At 44.2% G+C, this 21096-nt stretch overlaps 1 protein-coding gene across 2 annotated transcripts in view; it reads right to left on the bottom strand.

Annotated features, from left to right (window-relative positions):
- Positions 1 to 2813: 2813 nt before the first annotated feature.
- Positions 2814 to 21096, bottom strand: part of nrp2a (neuropilin 2a) — a 58188-nt gene continuing 39905 nt past the window's right edge. The window contains exons 11-17 of one of the 2 annotated variants that reach the window (XM_035534693.1): positions 20737 to 20820; positions 19750 to 19905; positions 13853 to 14112; positions 12924 to 13020; positions 11034 to 11066; positions 6081 to 6140; positions 2814 to 4893 (exon numbers count right to left, since the gene is read on the bottom strand). In XM_035534693.1, coding sequence (XP_035390586.1) covers positions 4589 to 4893; positions 6081 to 6140; positions 11034 to 11066; positions 12924 to 13020; positions 13853 to 14112; positions 19750 to 19905; positions 20737 to 20820 — 995 coding nt within the window. In that variant the 3' untranslated portion in view covers positions 2814 to 4588. Of the gene's footprint in view, positions 4894 to 6080; positions 6141 to 6423; positions 9251 to 11033; positions 11067 to 12923; positions 13021 to 13852; positions 14113 to 19749; positions 19906 to 20736; positions 20821 to 21096 lie in introns of those variants that run through there. The other variant, XM_035534694.1, reaches the window with a different exon arrangement.

Below are 21096 nucleotides of genomic sequence, written 5' to 3'. Positions count from 1 at the left end.
TTGGCAGTCATGAACCTGCTAAGCTCACAAAGTTCCAGGAACCTGACAAAATGTTTGGTAGCCAGCCAAGTATGAAAAGCTAATATTTCATTGTTTACCATGCAATAGTGTAAATTCACATATTTATTAGAATTTAGTAGAATTTAATAGAATTTCCTCTTCTATACAGTGACTAATCATAGGAATACTCTCGTCATTTCCAGTATTACCAATAAATTCAATTCAGATATATAAGCTAGGTGCTGCACTAACTTTATTTACAAATAGGTATATTTACTTTTTTATCACAAAATCCAACCTTTTACTTGACATTTACTCAAAATATTATCCTGTTTTCTCTCTTTTCCATATTCACCTCACAACTAGTTCTTGTCGTTGGACCTTGCTTGTGCCCTACATCCCTAACATTTCCATTTTGATAACAATAATGTAGGAAACAAACAGTGGCTGGGATGAGCTGCTGCTGCCTTAAGTGGCGACAGCTGCCACCACCAGTATCAATCGGGAACAGGGACCCCCGGTGCACCCCCACCCCCCCCTGCCCCTCCGTTGACCCAGATAACGGCTTTGAACCCTGTGGAAGCGCAGCGAGGCAAGACTGCTGCTCCGGGACGGCTTCCCAGAGACTACTGAGCAGGCCAGGGACAGCTCCAAAAAACAGTGAAGGGAGGTCCATGTGCATTTTTAGGGTGTCTGCACTTTTATTATAACACAAGTGAACATAAGCGCCTGCTCGTATGAATTATTGAGTATGTATGTATCTGTATTCGGTAGGTAAGGTCAGCATGGTCGCATGAATTATTGAGCGAATGTTCGTATCTTTGGTAGTTAGGGAATCTTGGGTGCTGGGTGAAAGATGACTGTGGTTAGTGCAACATGCTTTGTTGAATTCACAGGTGCATACCGTGGGGTGTTCACCAAGGGCGAATGTCTGGTCCTATTTCAGTTGATTCCATCCGACCTGTGCTTCAGGGATATTCCCCAGGGGGTGCAGACAGAAGTAATTATGACTTCACATGCCTATAGGCAACCTTGCCAGTTCATATAGTGTAGATACAGCACCTTAGAAACTTCATTGTGTCACAAACTCCTGAGAGTTGTCTCATTCAGAAAGAGAATATAATCAAATAAACTAACTTTTCTATCCTAAGTTAGGGGCACATGTTATTAAGCTTTAGTAGCTTGTATTTGTATACATGTAGAAAAATAATACACTAATGACCACAGAACACAACATCAAAGGTTTGCCTTATCTGTGAAACCAGTGCATGCAGAATGTTTAACTTATGGCGAGATCTGCATTGTGATAGTATCCAGACATGTGCAAATCAGTTGGGAGTTTAAACAGCAAAAGTGATTCTGTATGTTTATAATGAAAAGGAAGAAGAACGGAAGTAACTAAGAGCCTACTGCAGCTGGCCCCAGAGCACCCACCTCCACAAGGAAATACTTAAGTCATCGAAAACAACCCAGAACAGGAGTGGCGTGCTTCACTCAATGAATTACATGAGCTGCAGGATTCACACTTCATAGTAAAGATAAATTAACCATGTCTTCTTGGCATTTCCTGACCCGACTGTCGAACGTGCCCTCTTCGAATGCCAACAGGCCTATCGGCGTTTGGAAAGCAGGGTCCGGGTTTGATGGAGAGTCCCAGTTACAAGGGTGTGGGGGGTCGGGAATGAGAATTCTCTGATCTCTAGCACGGTGGGCCCCAGTGGAGGACTAAATTTTAATCAGGCGGCGAGGGATAAAACAACGTTTACGCAAAAAAGGTCTAAACAGTTTGGTTGGGAAAAATGGAGCCCGACAGCTTGGCTCCTCTGGGCAATTTCCTGGTTCTCTGCTGCTAACCCATCGATCAAAGAGACATGTCCAGGTCCTCGGGCTTGAGGCTGCATAAGGAATTTTGTGAGTCACTTGTCTACAATCAGGTAAAGACGTGCACAATATCAACTCCTTTGTTTTAAGCTTTAGCCATAAGATGATCCATAAGGTGGTGCTCCAAAGCAGCAATTGCAGTAACCAAGTCAACAAAATACATATTAAAAATCTAAAAAACTTTTGGAATAAATACCTGAGGAGGACGTTGTATTCTTTTTCTACTGTAGTTGCACCTGTTTACTACTGCATTAGCCTGCAAGTTATTTTTTAAATGCCTCTCAATGCCCTTGTGGATTACCTGCTGTCTGTGAGGTTAGTGTTATTGGTTCGTCTCATTAGTATTCAGAAAACCTATCAGCTCCTCACAAAATGGCAATGGTGGCTGAAGAAACTGGCATTTCAGAGTACTGGCCAAAGCATGACTGTAATGAAACAGTTAAAAGGGGGGAGGTTGGGCTGCTGGGTGAGATGGAGGGATGAAGGAGACTTTGGGAGAGGGGGTGGGGGGCTGGAACAGTGAGGCACTTCAAAGCTTTGATGCTGTGGAGCTTATAAATGAAGGCGACTGAAGGTCCTGGCTAATGGGAGCCCATGGGGAGATGAGAGCCTGTAGCTGATGCTGTTGTGTGGGAGCAAGTGTGAGTGTGTGTGTGTGTGTGTGTGTGTGTGTGTAATAGTTTATAGATTTATTTTTATAGGTAGATGCCAATTTTTTTTCCCTTTGTAGCCAGTTGAAACTAAATCCACACTTGAGACAACACTGCTATTTGTGTTTTTTGTGCAGAGACACAAAACTGAGGACATAATGAAAAAGTATTCCAGTCAGTGCACTTAACAATGTCATAACACCCTCCCCTTATAAACCCTAAACTTTTGGTCAAACATCAATCACAATTGCAGTTATAGAACACTGCAGAGAAGCAGCCCAGTGCTTGATATTTATCAATCCTTTATTAAATAATCATAATAACAATATTCAACATCATAAAAAGCACATTTCTGACTCACTGTCTAACCAGTGGTGTGATTTCTCGAGTCTTTATCGAGACTTTTGACACAGACGATAAGCTCTGGGACAATGTTTTAAGCGACAGAGCAGAGGCTGGAGCAGTGCAGCTCAAAGGCACTTGGAAAAGTCCCCGGTCCAGTGGCCTCTAGCAGAGTGCATGGGTGTTGGAGTTGGTTTCAACTCCCAGAATGATATAGGCCAGACATGCTAACGAATGAGGACTCCCAAAAATCCCATAATTTAACGTGCACAGAGGGAATGTTGCATGTCCATGCCATTGTTAACGTGCGTGCCCATTGCCGTGCTCATCAGATGAGATCCATCTGAGGGACTCAGAAAAAGATTTACTATGTTTGCTTTATTCTGTCTCCTATCCCACTTTCAGAATGGCCTTTAAAACAGTCAAGGGGCTGAGCCAAGGCCCAACGCGCTTCGTGACTAATCCTGTCTCCTGTTAACCTTCAGCCTTGCTGTGATAAAAAGAGAACAGGTTTAAGAGAGGAGAAAAAATGGGGTGAGGCAGGGAAAAGAACTAATAGATGCTGTCCATTTGGCCTTGATCATTCAACGCCTCTGTGGTTCTCCTTGTAGGTGTTCCTCGTGGCCGTGTGTTAGGACCATCACTTAAGGCCTATTATTATTTTTAGTGGCTCTTTTTTGTGTTTTACTACCCAGTGCCACTCACAATTTAGAATAGTCACCATTCAGGTCTCTTTACATCAATTAATTGCTGCTTGCATGACTGAATCTATTACACAATAAAACCCCTTAGTTTAGCAGTCTGTATCCCATTTCCTGCAATCCATAGGTTGCACTGCCAAAACTCCAAGTTGTTTTAAACAAGAACAATGTGGTCCTCCATTTTCCTAACACAAACAGCCATAATCACGAGGTCTCGAACTAAACCTATCAAACTCTACTGGGCTTACCTTAATCAGAATAAGACTACTTGTCTTTCTCATGATCCTATTCCACATTTAAAATCGGAGTGAAATGCAAGACAGGATCACAGAACTAAACAAGAAGTGAGTGAGGATTCTATCACCCTGGGCCACCAATGTCCAATGTCCTCAATGAAGAGAAGGATTAATCAGCATTAAGGCATCACATGCCAGGGCCTTAAAAATAATTAAAAAGGCGGGGGAAAAAATCTCACCAAAGCGTGACCAGTCACAAGCCACATATCACAACTTCATCATTTGTGGAAGATGAAGGTATTTCAAAGTCTGGCCACACAGTTCTACCATAGATCTCCTATTTTAAAAACTCTAAGCTTTATCTAGATGTACATTCCTGGATTTGGAATAGGCAGAACACTGATATGTATTGATATCTTTTTCAAGGCTAAGCCAAGAACCCCCCCCCGTCCCCCATTCAAGCGGCCTCCAGTAATTCGTCTTTGGCTCGACACGATGAGCAAGTATCGTCCAGGTGAGCGCTGATCGGATCTGAGTGGGGTGGAGCCAGTTTGGAGCCAGCAGTGATTGCCAAGCCAGTTCCATTTCCGTGCCTGAAAGCATGACATGCATGTCGCAAGATGAAGCCGCACTCTCGTTGGAACGCTGGACCTGGGGGGCCGTTCCACTGTTTTTTCTCTCCCAACGTAGAACTCAGTGGGGGGGGAGGATGCGGAGGGAGGGGGAGGGGATGTCATGAGCGACGCCCCTAGTCAGGGCCCCGCCCCCCTCCCACTGCTTAGGCCTCAGAGCAGCAGCGCTGCTGGTTGAGCTTGACCTTGTGCTTGAGGCCATCGTACAGCTCGAAGTTGTAGCTCTCTAGGGCGGTGGAGGACCGTGCTGTCAGGCCTCCGTACGAGCATGTGCAGTAGAGCAGCAGGCCGGCACACACGGCACCCAGCAGCACACCAAGAGAGCTCATTACGATGATGGTGAGCAGGATGGGGTCCAGCGTGGAAAGCCATGTGCTGCCTTTGTCCGCTGCCCGGGTTGCTGCCGGAGACGAAGGCGATGCCGTCGTGCTCCAATCTGGGAGCTGAAGTCCTAGACCAGGGAAGACCAGGGACGAGATTAAAAGAACGCCATGCTCACATAACCCTCTCTGCCCATATGCAGGACTGTATGTCTTTAAAAGCCTTATATAATCAATATGTTTCAAAATGTTTTTATATTATTATGGCATTTTTATTTACATATTTGGAACATATTTTTCATATATGTGCAATTTACAACTTGCATGTATGCACGTCATGTATGTTACATATGAGCTGTTTATTATACTGTGAAATATATATATATATATATGCTAGTTCTACATCACATTTATTTTTTATTGTATATATGTATTGCCTTTGTTCTTGTGTAGGGTTTTGTGTCTTTTTGTTGTGACAGGCAATCACATAAATGACACTGAGCCTTGTCCTACAGTCTTCTAATCCCTACATGATTGAACTTGCATTTGGCATGAGGCTTTCAAAATTAATTTGCTTATTTCTAATTTTAGAACATTGTAGCTTAGCCGGTGACATTGCTAAAAGCCTTGTCTGGCACGAGGTAATATATGTATATTTGATTAATGAGCCCACACCTATTCATTGGAGGCATTAGCTTCTTAATTAGGCTGCCTGTTAACTGTTGCTTCACCAACTCACATAAAACTGCTGTGTTTTCTTTTCATTTTCTTTTTTGACCCATTGGCACCAACAACCGACTCTCGGCTGATTGACACCTTGGAGTCAGTGGAAGGGGACTGAGGATAGCCTTAATTATGTTTCAACACAGCGGGGGAGAAAAATGGGAGATTGGCAACACTGATAGGAAGACGGTCATGGAGAGAGAGACAGGAAGGAGCTGACAATGTGTAAAGATGAACAGATTCTGGGTCCGCAATTAACTTGTCCCGTTTTATGTCTTTTTAGGATGCGAAACAAAAGAATGTGTATGGGCACGATGGAATCCCACTGGGTGATGGGGGATCGATGAAGAGCGAGTCTGAGTAAAGGTCCAACAAGGGACAACACACGTGCACTGTGTGTGTCTTTGAGTGTGCGTGTGTGTGTGTGTGTGTGTGTGTGTGTGTGTGTGTGTGTGTGTGTGTGTGTGTGTGTGTGTGTGTGGTGCCTGCACGTAGGTAGCACTGAATATCTGTAACAAGGGAAAATGCACCAAAACACAACATAGCTGGCAGTAACTGTAGAATATAGCTGCTAGTGGAGGTGGAACAAACGTACCTGCATCTGTCTGGTCCCTGCTGTTGAAGAGACGGCTACCTCTCGGGTCCATTTTCTTAACTGTGGAGGGAGAGACGATTGATCGAAATAAAGAAATGTCCAGTGCATAAAAGCCATATCAGTATTATTCTGAAATTAGGTTTTGCTACAGAGTAATAAAATAATTAAAGGTTACTAAAATTGAGCATGTGTAATTAATATATGCTCTCTAAGCCTCTCGCGTGTGAACACACACACACACACACACGGACACAAACACACACAGTCTCAATATGTATTATCAAAAAAAACAAAAAAACCCCAAAACAACCACTGCTTAGAAAAATAATATTTTATTATCATGTTTTAAAAGGACATTTCCAATTCATCAAGCAAAAATATTTTTTTCACATTTGCTTTTTAAACAACACGCTAATTTTAAGGTTGAGGTATAGCGTGGCCACAGTTATAAGGTACATTCATACAGGAAAGTGCATCACCATCATCATCACTATCATGATCATCATCATCATTAAAACCAACACCACCATCATCTTAACCATGAGTCTAGTTCAAATATCTTACTATCGGAGCCAACGACACTGCAAGCTGTGTGGTGCTCAACTATCATTGGGTGTCATTTTCTCCTTTTAATGCTTTTGTTCTGTTTTTGCATTTGAACTGGGGTCTATTGAGGCTGCCCCCTAAACCAAATAAGGCAGGGACGTCAGTGTAAAGGTGTGTGCCTGCATTTAGCTTCTCTTCTTCAAAAACTTTTCTTTTTGAGGGCATCAGGGGATTGCAGGGGGAGAAAAGATGGCCAGCTTGGCAACATGCCTTTGTGGCCATAATACGTGGCTATGGGTCTCTGGAGAAAGCTTTAGTTCATTAAAGCGGCCTCCAGGGAAGGCGTGAGCCCGGCACAATGGAGGGAGAGTGCTTCCAGCAGCCTTAATAAATGCTATCTGGTCCATTAACTAATTAGACTTATTAAGAGCTTGGAAAGAATGCGTGGTGAGAGGAGGTTGTATGAGAGAGAGAGAGAGAGAGAGAGAGTGTGAGCGAGAGAGAGAGAGAGAGAGAGAGAGAGAGAGAGAGGGTGATTTAAAAGCACACTGCAAACCAGTGCCAAAACATCTCTTACCACCTGGACAGCTGGACATGTCACTAAAAAGACCTCAAAGAGCCAAAGGTTTCTCTCTCATGCTCCCTCTTTATACCTCCATTCTTCCATCCTTCCCCTCATAACAGCCCTAAATCTGTTTCTATAGCAACAGCAAACAGGTGGAACCTTAAACGACTCATTTTGCATCAGATTTTTCTATACATCTATATCTAGTGTTCATTATGAAGGAAACAACAGTGCCACTAATTTTCTGATACCATAAGTACATATAACGACAAAATGGAGTTGAGACAACCAGCCATTGTGTGTATTTGTTACCTGTCCCCACTAACGGAACTCAACAGAACTCATGGAGGCGTAATGCTCCCTCCACTGATCTGGAAAGACCCAAACACTGAAGCGCAGGGAAATGGCTACCAGCTGTCAGGAGCTCAGAGAGCTTGTTTGCGTGCTGCTGCCACTGCTTTCTCGGACCTTATTAGGACGAGGTGGCAATGAGAAAGCTGCTGCCTTTGTTTATGTGGCTTGCTTTCAGAGCCCGAATGCCAACAGCCATCTTGGTGGTAATAAGGTGTGACTCCACGCCTCCAGCTCACCACAGAGCGGTGTCCATGCAATTTTTTTCTGAGGATTTCCATGGCAAAAAGCAAGTAAAAACTAGAACAAAGGCAAGAGGAGGGTGAAGGTTTCATTACCAAAACATCACTTTTTGGGCCCCCCTTCAACTCTTTGGGACGCTAAACTAAAAAAGAGAAAAGCTAAATGTAACGTTCTGTTGTTGTTTTAGGTGGTTTTCTTTTTTACTAGACTCTTGTTCTTGGGATCAAACTTAGCTCCTGCTGGGCTCATAAGGAGATTGAATTTTAAATTACTTTCATACATTCAACAAGCCATGGCATGTTCTCAAGGCCTGCTAATTTTTCAAACACATTGTCAATTTCAAACACACACTACTCTATCAAGTTCTGTCGTCTTCGCAAGCATTGGTACACACTTTAAAATGGTCCGTTCCCTTGTTTGGTTAGATAGTAAAGAGGGAAATAATAATATCAGGATCTGTTTATAGTGCAAACATGGTTTGACAACTGTGATCTTACCCAAGATTCAGTCTCTCTTTTTATAAACCACACTGGATGAAAGTACAGTTATACAGCAATGTTTACATCACTGATGTCTTCTCAGTCCTGATCTCTAGATCCTCCCCATCCTCTGCTGTGGAAATCTAACCTTGGCCTGAGACCTGTTGAGGAGGTGTCTCCTCATCCAAAGACAAGATTCACAAAGCATGAAAGCCAGTCTCAGATCAGCAATTAAGGTTGTTGGGTTGCATGTAGTCATCAGCAGACCTCTGATGGTTGGGCAGCTGAAGAGCTTCCACCAAGGTGTCAATTGCGAGGTTGGGCATAAGCCCAATCAGAGAGCACTCATGCTGGGACTCTCATATTAGACGGCAATACAGTCAGCGGTGAACTCAGCCAGACGGCAGCTCACAATGTCCCACAGTGTTCAGCAAGTGAAAGAGCACAGAAATGCGTGAAAGAAAATCAACTCAGACTAGAAGGCTGAGATGCTGGTTCCACTTCTCTCTTGTTTGGATAGTTCCAAATGCATAATAAGTTGGTAGCGAGAAGATACCAAAAATGTTGTTGTTTTTTTTTTATAGTTTTTGTTTCAGGTGTCCCTTAAACCTACTCAGTCTTTCCTGCTATTCAGACTGGGCTTCTCTCTGCAGTGTAGCCCAAAGTCTTTCACATTCGATCCAAGTTCCTTCGTGCTCACCAGTAGGAGTTTCCATCCCCCTTTTCTACCCAAACAGTCAACTTAGAACCTGCCCCTGACCTGGGCATAGCCCCATTTGGGTAGTGAGCATTGTGGGGGCTGTAGTAGGCCATGGTGGGTCGGTTCCTCTTGGCCGTCAGGCGGCGACAGCCAATGGCCATGACAACGGCAATGACCAGGAACAGGATGGCGCCTCCACCAGCCATGAAGTAATACCAGTTGGGGGAAATAGGAGGCACTGACAGCGTATCTACTGTTGGCTGACTCCTGCCTGGTAGGGCTCCCCCTGGTGGAGAGATATACAAAATGTGATAACACCTCATGTTACTGCTGAGGCTCAATGTGCAAACAATAGTAGAGCAAAAATGCACTCCATCACTCTAGTTACTGTACTGCAAATAAGCCACAAGTAGTGCTAAACGTCTTTGGCAGGAGCACAGGAGGTTTCACTCTTATTCTTTTTGCTGCTGTGTAGCCCAGCTATTTTTTAACCTCAACTTCAGATCAGTCTATAGTGAAAGGAAGGGTGAATAAGATATAGCAGAGTGACGTAAAGTGATATCTGAGAAATAAACAGGCTGTGAGGCCAGACCCAGAGTGCCCGATCCTAGTCCTGAGGAGTGTGGAGGCATGGCAACCTTTTAGAAATCAAGAGTCTCTCAACCAACCGGCTGAGTGCTTGGCTGGAAGTGACGACTTGTGAGCAACAGGTCTCCAGGACTACTGAAAGGGCAGTTCAGCTCCATGGCCTGTGGAGCAGGGTTTCGGTTCCCTCGTCATTCGGGGATATATTTAAAGGCTGCATTCAAAACAAGGGTCCAAGAAGCCAAGCAGAGCCACATGCATTTTTGTGTTCTCTTCATTCAACCTTGCAGGACTTGCACGATGCAAACAGAGACCATCATTTTTCATCATTTCAATTCTCTCTTAAAGGTGCAGAGGAGACCTTAAATGATAACTCACTGATAGCGCGGTTATGTGTAGTAGATTATATGAGAAACAAAATGTACATGTTAATTGTAAGAGGACATCAAGACATGTGTTGGGAGGGTGGATGTTCCTAATCCACATTAGATATAACATCTAGTATCCAAGCTTGTGAATTAACCATGTGATTCAATGGTAAACCTATTGTACCCTACTAGTTGACATAAATGTGTTATCTTCAGTATAGACAACACATTGGTGAGTGAATCATCACCAAATCACCCAAGCACCTGGCCAGTGGAGCACCAAACAAATGTCATACCCATTGCCCTTGCCTGAAATAATAACACTTGAATAAAGTTTCAATTAGTCATCATACAGGCACAGTCATAAGTGAACTTTTTTTTCAGCCTTGTTTGCTAAAAAGACTGCTGAGCACAGTTAGATCCCCCCTCCCAAAGAACTAGCACTCTGGGGATCACAAAAGGCAAACGCCATATCTCTGATGCAATCACTCCGAGCAGAGCAGCACCCTGGAAGACACTGTGTGGTGCTATATTCAGTCACACTCAGCCATTGAGAAAGACTGCCGCTCATTAAAGAGACTGTCTCAGCTTGGTGGCTAGGTGACAGAACTTAGCTCCACTAGGCTGGGAGCACTGGCACGATATGGCATGTGTTGCACTACATCAAGCTGGCCATTGCTTATATGAACATATAACCAATCTCTGAAAGTTATGGAATCCAAAGGTTGTGTAAAGAAATGTGCCAGGTAAATAAAGGGTGATCGTGTGATACATAAATAAACCAACATGAGTTAAGGATGCTGGTTTCTGTTCATTGGACACTCAAAATCACTTGCTTAAACTGTTACATAATGCTGTCTTGGTACAGCTGTTAGCCTTGCAACTCAACAGCACCAAACATTCAGTCCCTTGAAAAAGGGAAGGGTTATTTTAACTAGCAGACCTAGGATCAGAAGTCCTTACCTTGACAGAAAACGTCAACAGCACATGGTGTGAAGTAAAACTGATCCTAGATCTGCATTTTACAATTTGTTGCTTTAGAGTGCAGAGAGCAGGAAGCGCAAACATTCATATCAGAAGCAAATACTAGAAGATGCAGAAACAGGTTAAACTCACCAGTCATATCTGGAGGGAAGGCAGTAAAAGGTTCTGTGAGAGAGACAGCGAGAAAGAAACAGAGAGAGAGTGAGACAAAGTGAGAGACATTGAGAGAGACAAAGAAAGATTCACTTTGCTGCAGACATTAAGGAACATGTTCTCTTGTCTGGCATTCTCCAGTAATGAAGCAAGTTTTACAAACAGCAATTAGCCTGAATACAGAATGAGGAAGGAGATGAGGATGAAAAATCAATATCCCAGAACTCAGAGGATCTCAGAGAAGCTCCCAAACTTTACAACCATGTGTAAAAATTCATGAGGATTTTTTGTTTCTGAATTTTGTGTTTACTAAGTGGACTAATGGCTCCACTTAAAACAGCTCAAAGAGGGAGCAAAGTGATAGATGTAATTTGCATTGCCTAAACACACATCTCCCATTTCTTCTCAGAAATATGAAGTAATTGTGCCTTGCTGTACATTGGGATGCATCAAACTTTTGATCAGGTTGCACCACTTACAACTCTGTAAGGCTGTGCACTGGCAAACATGCATGGGTGTACATGTATTGGCATATGTACACTGGTGCTTAAGAGAGTGAAGCCTCAAACATTTGGGGTGCTACTATTAAGAAGGCGCAGACAAACATGATGGAGTATTGGGGGATATTTTTTATTGGCAAATGTAGCACAGCCCAGTGTGCGTGTCCAACTGCAGTAGCTGATAAGAAGACTCCCATCATTCATTGGGGTGGAGGGTGGGGTTGGGGGTGGAACGATTGCAATAAGTTCACAACAGTGCAAGGGCTGGGAGGTTTCTGACTTTAGGATCTGAGCTGAGCCACACAGAGCGTCCAAGCCAGCCACTAGTACGAGCCAAAATGGCTCTATCACTTCTGGGTTTCATGCTGTAGGCTGGAAATATGAGCAAGTGTATGTACAAGGTCAGAAGTGATCCCTTTGAGACCCAAGCTCACAAAGATGTGGACTTCTATACAGGGCCACTGGGGCTGTCAATAAATTTGGTTTTGGAGAAGGCTGTTTAAAAATACAGAAAGAGAGGCAAGGAAAGAATAATGAAATATAGATTAGCATTGGGGCTCATGGGGCTTTGTGGCCTAGTTTTTATTCTGTAGTTTGTGTTTGATGACTAGTGATGTGCCACTCATGTTTTACACCTCTACCTCTTCTTTGATGATGTCAAATTAACAGAAAGGTTGATGAAGTGAGTGCTAGGGCTGATAGAGGTGCAGGGTATTAAACACCAGGCTGTTTCTTTCCCAGAATATGGAACCAGTAGAGAATAGGCAGATGAATGGCAGGAATGCACCAGAGATGCAGACACTGAGACATAAAGAGAAAGCACAAGCACAGGATGAAGTATACTCTAATCCCTGAAGCATACCCTAACCTTTGAAGTATACTCTAATCCCTGAAGCATACCCTAACCTTTGAAGTATACTCTAATCCCTGAAGCATACCCTAACCTTTGAAGCATACTCTAAATCCTGAATCATAACCTAATCCCTGAAGCATACCCTAATCCCTGAAGCATACTCTAATCCTTGAAGCATACCCTAATCCATGAAACATACCATAATCCCTGAATCATACTCTAATCCCTGAATCATATTCTAATCCCTGAATCATATCCTAATCCCTGAAGGGCAATCACACTGAACAAGCTAGCATTTTCGCTGCTGCAATAAAGCATTCTGGTCCTCAGGAACATAACATTAAACTGATCGGTGCTGCTTTCCTGCAGCACTGGTGTTGGCGATCCCCAGTGTGGGTGAGAGGATGAAAGGGGCAGAGCTAAAATGCTTGCACCCAGGGAAGACGGGGGGACGCGCTAAAGGCGCCACTCTGGGAAAGAACAAGAGCCAGTCCTTGAAGGTACGGCGGCGCTTACGCGTGCACTCCTCCAGCGGTGTGCTCGAACTCATATAGATGTTGTCTATCCAGATGTGGCCAGTGGTGGCCTTCTCGAATACGCCTTCTATGACCACCTGCCAGTAAAAGAGAGAGGCAAAAAAATCACTTCCTGTGAAAGAAGGCATCTATCTATCTATTCACTTTAAACAGCTCAAAGAGGGAGCAAAGTGATAGATGTAGTTTGCATTGCCTAAACATTTACACATCTCCCATTTCTTCTCAGAAATATTAAGTATAAAAAAAGAAGATTCCAGTAATGGACACCAAATTAATGCAGTGCCATAATTTGTTTGCATTGCCAGTTGTTGAAATGAAATTAGGAAACTCAAAGAAAAAGAACTCATCTACATTCTTGGAACTTCAGAACTCCATTAAATGAATTTTATTATTTAAACATCTACTTTTGCATATACAAACTAGTTCCTCCTACTACTAATTCAGAAGTACTTTGCTTGCACAGCTGATGAAGCTCCTCTGAAATGTCCTGTTTTTCTGGAAAGTCTGTGTATTTCACTACAATTTTAAAAATATATGTCTGTCTGTCTATCTATTTATGTATCTATCTCTCTTAAATTTTTTAATAATAAGAGTGTAATGAAACATCTTCATGTGGGCAGCTCTGGTTGTCATAATTCAAACAGGCAGGCATCATAAACCAGACCGAGGGTGATCACTGCTAGACTTGAGGCAGTGTACTCAGAATGACACAAAAATTCGGAATTTGGAGCTGGACAATATGGAGGGGACCAATTAGGACAGAAGAGTCCATATGGAGCCACGCAGAGAGGGCTAAAATGCTGGTAGGTGGACACATAGCTGTCGTAGAATCTGTCCTAGATGGCTGTTAGTGATGTAAGCAAGTGAAGGTTGTATTACTGAATGAAGTGTGTGGCCAGATGAGCGCACCTGAAATTCTTTGGGCGATTCAGGTATGATAGTCCGGCCCTCCTTCCAGGTGGGGCCCTGGCCGCCATGCAGGGCCCACAGGAGGGTCTCCTCCAGCAGTGGGTCCCGCAGTAACACACGCAGGGTCCCCTCGTCCTCCAGCTGGTAGGAGAACTTCAGGCAGAGGGGCCCGGTGTCTGGGCCCACCTCAGGGCTGACAAGCCTGGCTTTCTTCCCTCGCGTTTTGGGGCTGGCCTCCATGTACAGGTAGTTTCCCAGACCTGTGTGACAGAGGACATAACAGTGGGCACGTCAAAGATGGAGTAACGGAGATAAACGATAGATGCTGACAATCGTGATGAGTGGAACACAAACAGCTGCTCTGGAAACAAAATTGTTTGCTGAAGTAGCAAAGCAACATCAACATAATCTACAATGCCAGGTTAGGCAACCATATGTTTGAAATCAAATGCTCTCCTTATATTTTCCCTACAGGAGATAAGTGACTGTGCAGTTCTGACAGGAAACAATTTTGAGCTGACCATAAGAAACACAATTGAGCACAAACGGCAGTTCAAAAAGAAACTCAGCTTCACATTTCCTTTACAACATGTATCTACACAAAAAACAGTTAACTGTACATCTATATCTAATGGTGACTGCGCTTGACCACCATGCACACTCTGCTTAAGTGTGGTACTTTGTGCCAGGTGTTCATGTGACAGACGAGAGGCGAGGTGAAGGTCTCAGGAAGATAGCTGTTAGAAGTATCAATTCAAATATGTTATGCCTTTCTCAGAAACTGAACCTAAATTATTTGCTGGCTTGTAACCCCTTTTGAAGATGACAAGATGGCATAGCATGAATGGTTGCTTTGCTATGAGCTCCGACTAAGTGTAGTGTTCTTTTATGTACTCACGATTCTATATATCAGTGGTTTTTGCTTTCGGTCTTGAAAATTATACTGTGTACTCCTGGGAAAGTCTGTTAGATATAAGATCGACAACTTGCAACTTTCAATCTAACTTCGACCTCCTACATGACTGCTCTGCGTATGCTAAGGGTAAGCAAAGGGACCACACGCACCTGTACCCCCAGCCCACAATAGCAGCGCTAGAGAATGGGCATGCGAGCGGGGTCCTGGTCTAGCTGGAACAACATGCGAATTGGCCTCTGGCTTTTCTACTGGTGAATTTACAATCCTTAGAGAATAAACTCTGTGGATGCATTTCATTGCGTTGAGAGACTCAGGATTACTATATTATCTGTGTTATGACTGGCTGACTGGGGGCCCCGACTTGGATACTGAGCCTGCAAGATTCTCCATGCACCTCACGGCACCTCACAGGGAAACGCAAAGGCAGAGGGGTATGGTTCATGATCACCATCCCGTGGTGTGACTGCAGGAATGTACACACTATTAAAACATTCTGTTCTCGAAACCTGGAGTTCGTCACAGTCATATGTCGCCCATTCTGGGAAATGTTCTGTAACGCCTGAAGCAAAAACATACAAGGAGTACATGAAAACAGTCTGTGCATTCATCACAAAGTGCATGTAGGACATTGTTCCAACTAATAAAATCAATAACTGTTGTAATAAACCTTGTTCCAATCAATAAAGTTCTTCTCCAATGAGAAGTCCTGGATGAGCAAAGAGGTTCATGCTGCTCTTAATGCGCAATCCACTGTGATGAGTTCAAGCCAAATGGCAGAATTCGAATAGTCAGTTATTCCCTCTGGAAAACAATTAGGGCAGCCAAATGTGAATACAGGAATGAAGTTCAACAGAAGCACTGGTGGCATGTGGTAGGGAATGAATGTGGTAGCAGGTTTAAGAGGGGTGTTAACGGGCCTCACACTACTCTCTCTCTCTGGCAGAGGAACTCCCAGCAACCTGCACCGCAGGACAGCATGCCCAGCACTTCATGACATCACCATCCTTTTTGGGTCTGAGGTGGATATACAAAGGAGTTTCAGGAAAATGGACACGCACAAGGCTTTTGTCGCACACAGCATTCCATATCATGGATTAAAAGCCTGAACGGACCAGCTGACTGCAGTGTTCACTGACAATTTTAAATCTGTTCCTCCACCTGTCTGTTTTCCCGACATGCTTCAAAGCCTCAAAAGTTGGTCCTGTACCTAAGGCCTCCAAGGTGCCATTTCTAAATGACTGGTGCCCTGTGGCCCTGACACCCATAGTGAGCAAACACTTCAAAAGGCTGGTCAAGGACCTCGTTTGCTCCACACTGCCTGCCATACTGGACTCATTACTCATTACAATTTGGTCAAATTACATGTCAACTGTTGATGCAATGGTCTTTCCACTGCACACTGCCCTCACCCACAGGACAGGAAACTACACCAACTAAGTTTAAATCTCTGCATATGTGACTGGATCCTGAGCCCAACTCTAGATGGTCAAGTTGGGCAGTGTTATCTCCTCACCTCTCACACTGAACACAGGTACTCCCTCTCCACGCATTACTGTGTAGCCAGTAGCAGCTCTGACATTGTTGTGAAATATGCTGATGACACAACAGTGGTGGGTCTCATCTCCAATGGTGACAAGACAGCATACCGGGGAGAGGTCAGTGGCCCTAACACATTGGTGCCAGGAGAACTGCCTCTCCATCAACATAGCCAAGACCAAAGAGCTGAAAGTGGACTTAAGAAAGAGGAAGGGAGAATATGTGTCTGTCACCATCAATGGGACTCCCGTGTAGAGGGTCAGATACTTTAGGTTCCTTGGCACACACATCTCTGAGCACCTCACATAGTCGGGGCACCCAAATAACCAAGGCCTCTGCTGCCTCTTTTTGCTGCCCTAAAGAGGTTCAGCCTGAGCACCTGTATCCTCAGGACATTCTATACCTGTGCTGCTGAAAGCATCCTGACTGGATGCAGCACAGCGTGACGTTGGAGCTTAACTGCAGAGCACTGCAGAGAGCAGTGCTCAGTGCCCATATGCTCACTGGGGTTGAGCTTCCCTTCCTCCAGGACATAGCTATGCAGAATGCTGCCTGAGGAGGGTGAGGAAAAATATCCAAGACTCCAGTCACCCTGGCCACACCTTCTTCTCGCGGCTCCTATTGCGCAGATGGTGCCGCAGCATCAAGGCATCGAACCAGTCGGCTCAGAGACAGCATGTCCCATCAGGCCGCTGAACTCTGCCTCACATTAATTTATTCACACATGCACCCACGCACATCCCCGTGCTTCCTAAGTACAATTTAGATTAGTTATTATGATATTCTTTCCACTTTTATGTACAATTTGTGTATTGCAGTGTCTACTGTACGGTGTCTATTGTACAATGTCTACTGAAAAGTGTCTACTTGTACAGCGTTTATCGTGTAATGCCCAATGTGTACTTGTCACGGAATGTCCCACGAGTCATGTGGTACGGCCCGCTGCGTGCAGGGGGATTCATGGGTACTGATTTGTAACCACGCCCCCTTAAGTCACACCTGCACAGGGTTTACTGTTGAATGTTTGTCTGTCTATTTAAACCCCTGTCAGTGTGTGCACCCTCGTTGGTCATTGTCGCTACTTTGTGTAACTGTCGATATTTGTAAACGACGCTGTAGCTGTAACGTCGGTTTGTGTTATCACCATGTAATGTGTATATGCTAGTCGTTAAATGTTAAACGTGTTATCATGTTCACCATAAGTGTTATGTGTGAGTGCCACCTTTGTCGTCTATGTTTAATGTGAATAAATGTCTTGCACTGTCGAGGAAGTCTGCACGTCCTGCCCCACGCCCTGCGGCACTCGGGCCAGCAGCGTTACAGTACTGTATTGTGTATTGCATAGTACATATTATATACTTTCTCTCTTACAGCATGTATTGCAGTGTGTGTACTGTAGTGTCTATCATATTGCATTGCACATCTTTATTTATTTATTGTATATATTCTTGTATATCATGCATATATTGTGTTCTGTGCACTAACTATATTGGTGCTTTTCACTCATGCGCATGCCATATAGTGATGCGACAATCAAAAGCAATCTGAGATGACTCTTTAAAACTTGTTATGCAATATCACAGATGCAATAAAATACATTTAACTGTTCCGTGAACCTTAACCCTTTGTTGCACAATCTCAGCAGCAGTGGTTCTTCAAATGCCCAGGGAAGGAATCCCTGCCTTGCAGGTGACATTTTAAGGGTCTGCTTTGTCAATCTTCGTGTGCCAGCCAGCATGAGGGTGATATGGCTGACTGGGCCTGTGACAGTGTGTTGCTGATCTCTTCCTGACTGGGTACCTAAGCAGCATGACTCTCCTGCCACTAACATCCAACCAAAATGTTGGGTGACTGGCGAAGAAAAGTAAAGAATGTCGTTGTAAAAAAGTGAGGCGTCTTGTCATTGTTGTTCTGAGTGAGCAGCAGCATTACACCGGTTTCAATACTGAGTGCCTTAAATGATTCATTCTTACATTTTACATTCACAGCACTTGGCAGATAATCTCTTACATATTTATCAGCATGACAGTATGTGTGCTCCCTGGGAATTGACCCATGACCTTGGTGTTGCTAGCACCTTGCTCAACCTAACGTGAGAAGCATGCAGCTCAGAGATATATGAGTGTGTTTGTTATCCCTAACACTTCCCTATTGTCTTCTGCTTTCCTAGGGGGCTTTTGCCCTGTTTATGAAATAAATCTGTCCCTGTTTCCTCAAATATAAAAGAAAAGAAGGAGAAAAAAAAAAGAAAGACAAAGTGAAAGGGAACTGGTCATCACTAAGTGACACCATTTTGTAATCCCCCCACCAGTGCCGAATGAGCAGAGACAGGTGTGAGTTCTTTACTCTGTCCTTCTGTTCTTTAATAGTCTTCCTCTGGCATTTAAAGGTCAAGTGGTTCTACAATAAAGTGAAATACATCCGAATGAGACAGATCCATGACCTCTGTTGGCCTGTGTACAAGCACTAACTTCCCGAAGGTCACCTGTAACACCTTCAGCTGTCTCCAGGGCTTGGTAAAACGATTTTGAGAGTGCCTCAAACATATCAAAACCAATGAATTTTAAACAGGGTTCGAATAACAATCCCCATAACTTCAGTGTACAAGTGTGAAAAAGAAACGGAAAAGAAATGCAAGTCAAAATCCGGCAAAAGTGCTGGTTTTGGATCCAAGGTTTGTACAAAGAAAAATGAATAATTATTTCTTCAAGGAGGCTTTTGGAATATGGAAGCCTGCTTAGAGATACTGTGGTGTGTCCACAAGGTAGATGAAGGCTCAGTTCACCCAGTCAGAGCTCCGTTTTCCACAGGAGCAGGCTGCTTTGAAGTCAGTTACAGATCCGGTGCCTTAACCCTCTGTTTCGCATCAGCGTTCGAGCAGCTTGACAGGCCATAATGAAAGAAAGGAACCACAAAATCTATATATATATATATATTTATTAACCAGAAGCGTTTGATATATCAGAAAAAAATTAATAATCAGCTAAATGAACAGGATATCACCTTTGCAAGAGCTTTGTGATGTGTCGAGCTATAAAGCAAGAAAGCAGGGCAAACTGACAGAGGCTGCAGAGCAAAAACACACCATACATCTACCCTACCCCCATTCCTGGATTCCACATCTGTAGCTGGCATGTGGTGAGCAGTCTCTGAGTTTGAATGCAGGTGGAGTACCATCCCAGGATGTTTAGCTTTCCAGTCAACTTTATAATGTTGCTGAATGAGGGTAACTGATTCTGGGACGGCCCGAGAATTTTGGCGTGGGTAAAGAAATGCATTCTATTTAATGAAAGTAAATGTGCAGTGGAGGTGCCTTATGAAAGGTGACTCATTCATTTTATGTGATTGAGTATGTGTGTGTGTGTTTTGTGAGAGAGAGAGAGAGAGAGAGAGAGAGAGAGAGAGAGAGAGAGAGCGAGAGCGAGAGAGAGAGACTGAGACTCACTGTTGGAGCCTATGGTGAGGTCCTGACTCTGGCCCAGGGCTGTAGTTCTGCTCGAACTATGCAGGACCCAGCTGAGGTCGGTGTCTGGGTCGTGGGTCCATCCGCACAAGCTCTGCTCAAAATCACACGCTGGGGATGGGGGAGAGGTGCTGGAAGCTGCAGGGTTGGAAAAACAAAGAGTGAGAGCAATTCAGAGAGAATAAGCGAGTGAGAGTCGACACTCCTCGATTTAAAAGCCCGTCCACGGCTCTAAATTGCAATACCATGAGTGGGAAGGATTTGGCACTTCATATATTCACACAGTATATTCCAGTTCAACATTAACAGCTGGTTAAACGCTACGTGGGCGAATGGGTCCCGCACAATGCGAGCAGCGCTACATGCTAACGCCCAATGAGCCTTCGCTAACCTTTGGCCTTTGCTTCCGCTTCCCGCTGCGATGCCCCGCAGGCAGGAAGAGGCAGAGGCTGACGAGCTGAGCTGAGCCGAGTTCTTCTTGGCACAACACTGCTTAGCACTGGCCAGCGAGAGCCCATGGCATACCCAGGCTTCCAATCAATTAGCAGCTAAAGCGCTGCCGGTAGCATTTGCTTCGCACGATAAGACGTTAATTCGTGAGCTGCAGGATTCACGGAGTTCCACAGAGATATCAGCTCAGAACTACAAACGCAGTATCTTGACTGGAGTTCTAAATTTTTAATACAGCCATTCTATTAAATCAATTAATAACTTTTTCAATAAACCAGCAACTCAACTGCAAACTCTGATATAACAGCGAGAAGACGGACAGGGGGCTAATTGTTAGAAGACAATATGTCTGGAGTTCAACAGGTGATTTATAGCTTCAGTTCCAGGGGCTGCGACATTTCCAGCGATGCACTCATTCCGCGTCTTTCGACTCGGGAGGGAACGCGAACGACTCCTGACTCACAGGACCTGAATACCAAGCGAGCGAGGAGGGTGAGGCAGGAGACGGATCCCACTTACCAGAGCCAGGTTGGTGGGCGCTGCTGCTCTCTGCAGTGGGAGGCCGGGTGTACGTAGATGTCTCGGTGGCTAAGGTGGATGTTTCTGCGAAATAAAGGCGCAATTACTTCACAGTGTGCATCAAGGAGCCATGCCCCATCCTGCCCAACGCCAGCACAAAAACACCGTGGTGCCGTGACCCTGTACCTGCACCTGAAAATGTCCTGCTTTCCATGAGTTTTGTTACAAAAATGCAATGTTTTAGGTTTGGTTTACATTGTAATATTACTGTTATGAAGGGAACTGCTGAATGCAGTTTGTATTTCTTTTTATCATTCAAGCGGAGCCTTGGATGGTATCGTTCTGGACCAGAGGCAACAC

Source organism: Electrophorus electricus, chromosome 16 (assembly GCF_013358815.1).
Source record: "Electrophorus electricus isolate fEleEle1 chromosome 16, fEleEle1.pri, whole genome shotgun sequence".
NCBI lineage: Eukaryota > Metazoa > Chordata > Actinopteri > Gymnotiformes > Gymnotidae > Electrophorus > Electrophorus electricus.
Note: the sequence above shows the minus strand (reverse complement) of the source record. Positions and strands in the feature narration are given on the sequence as shown.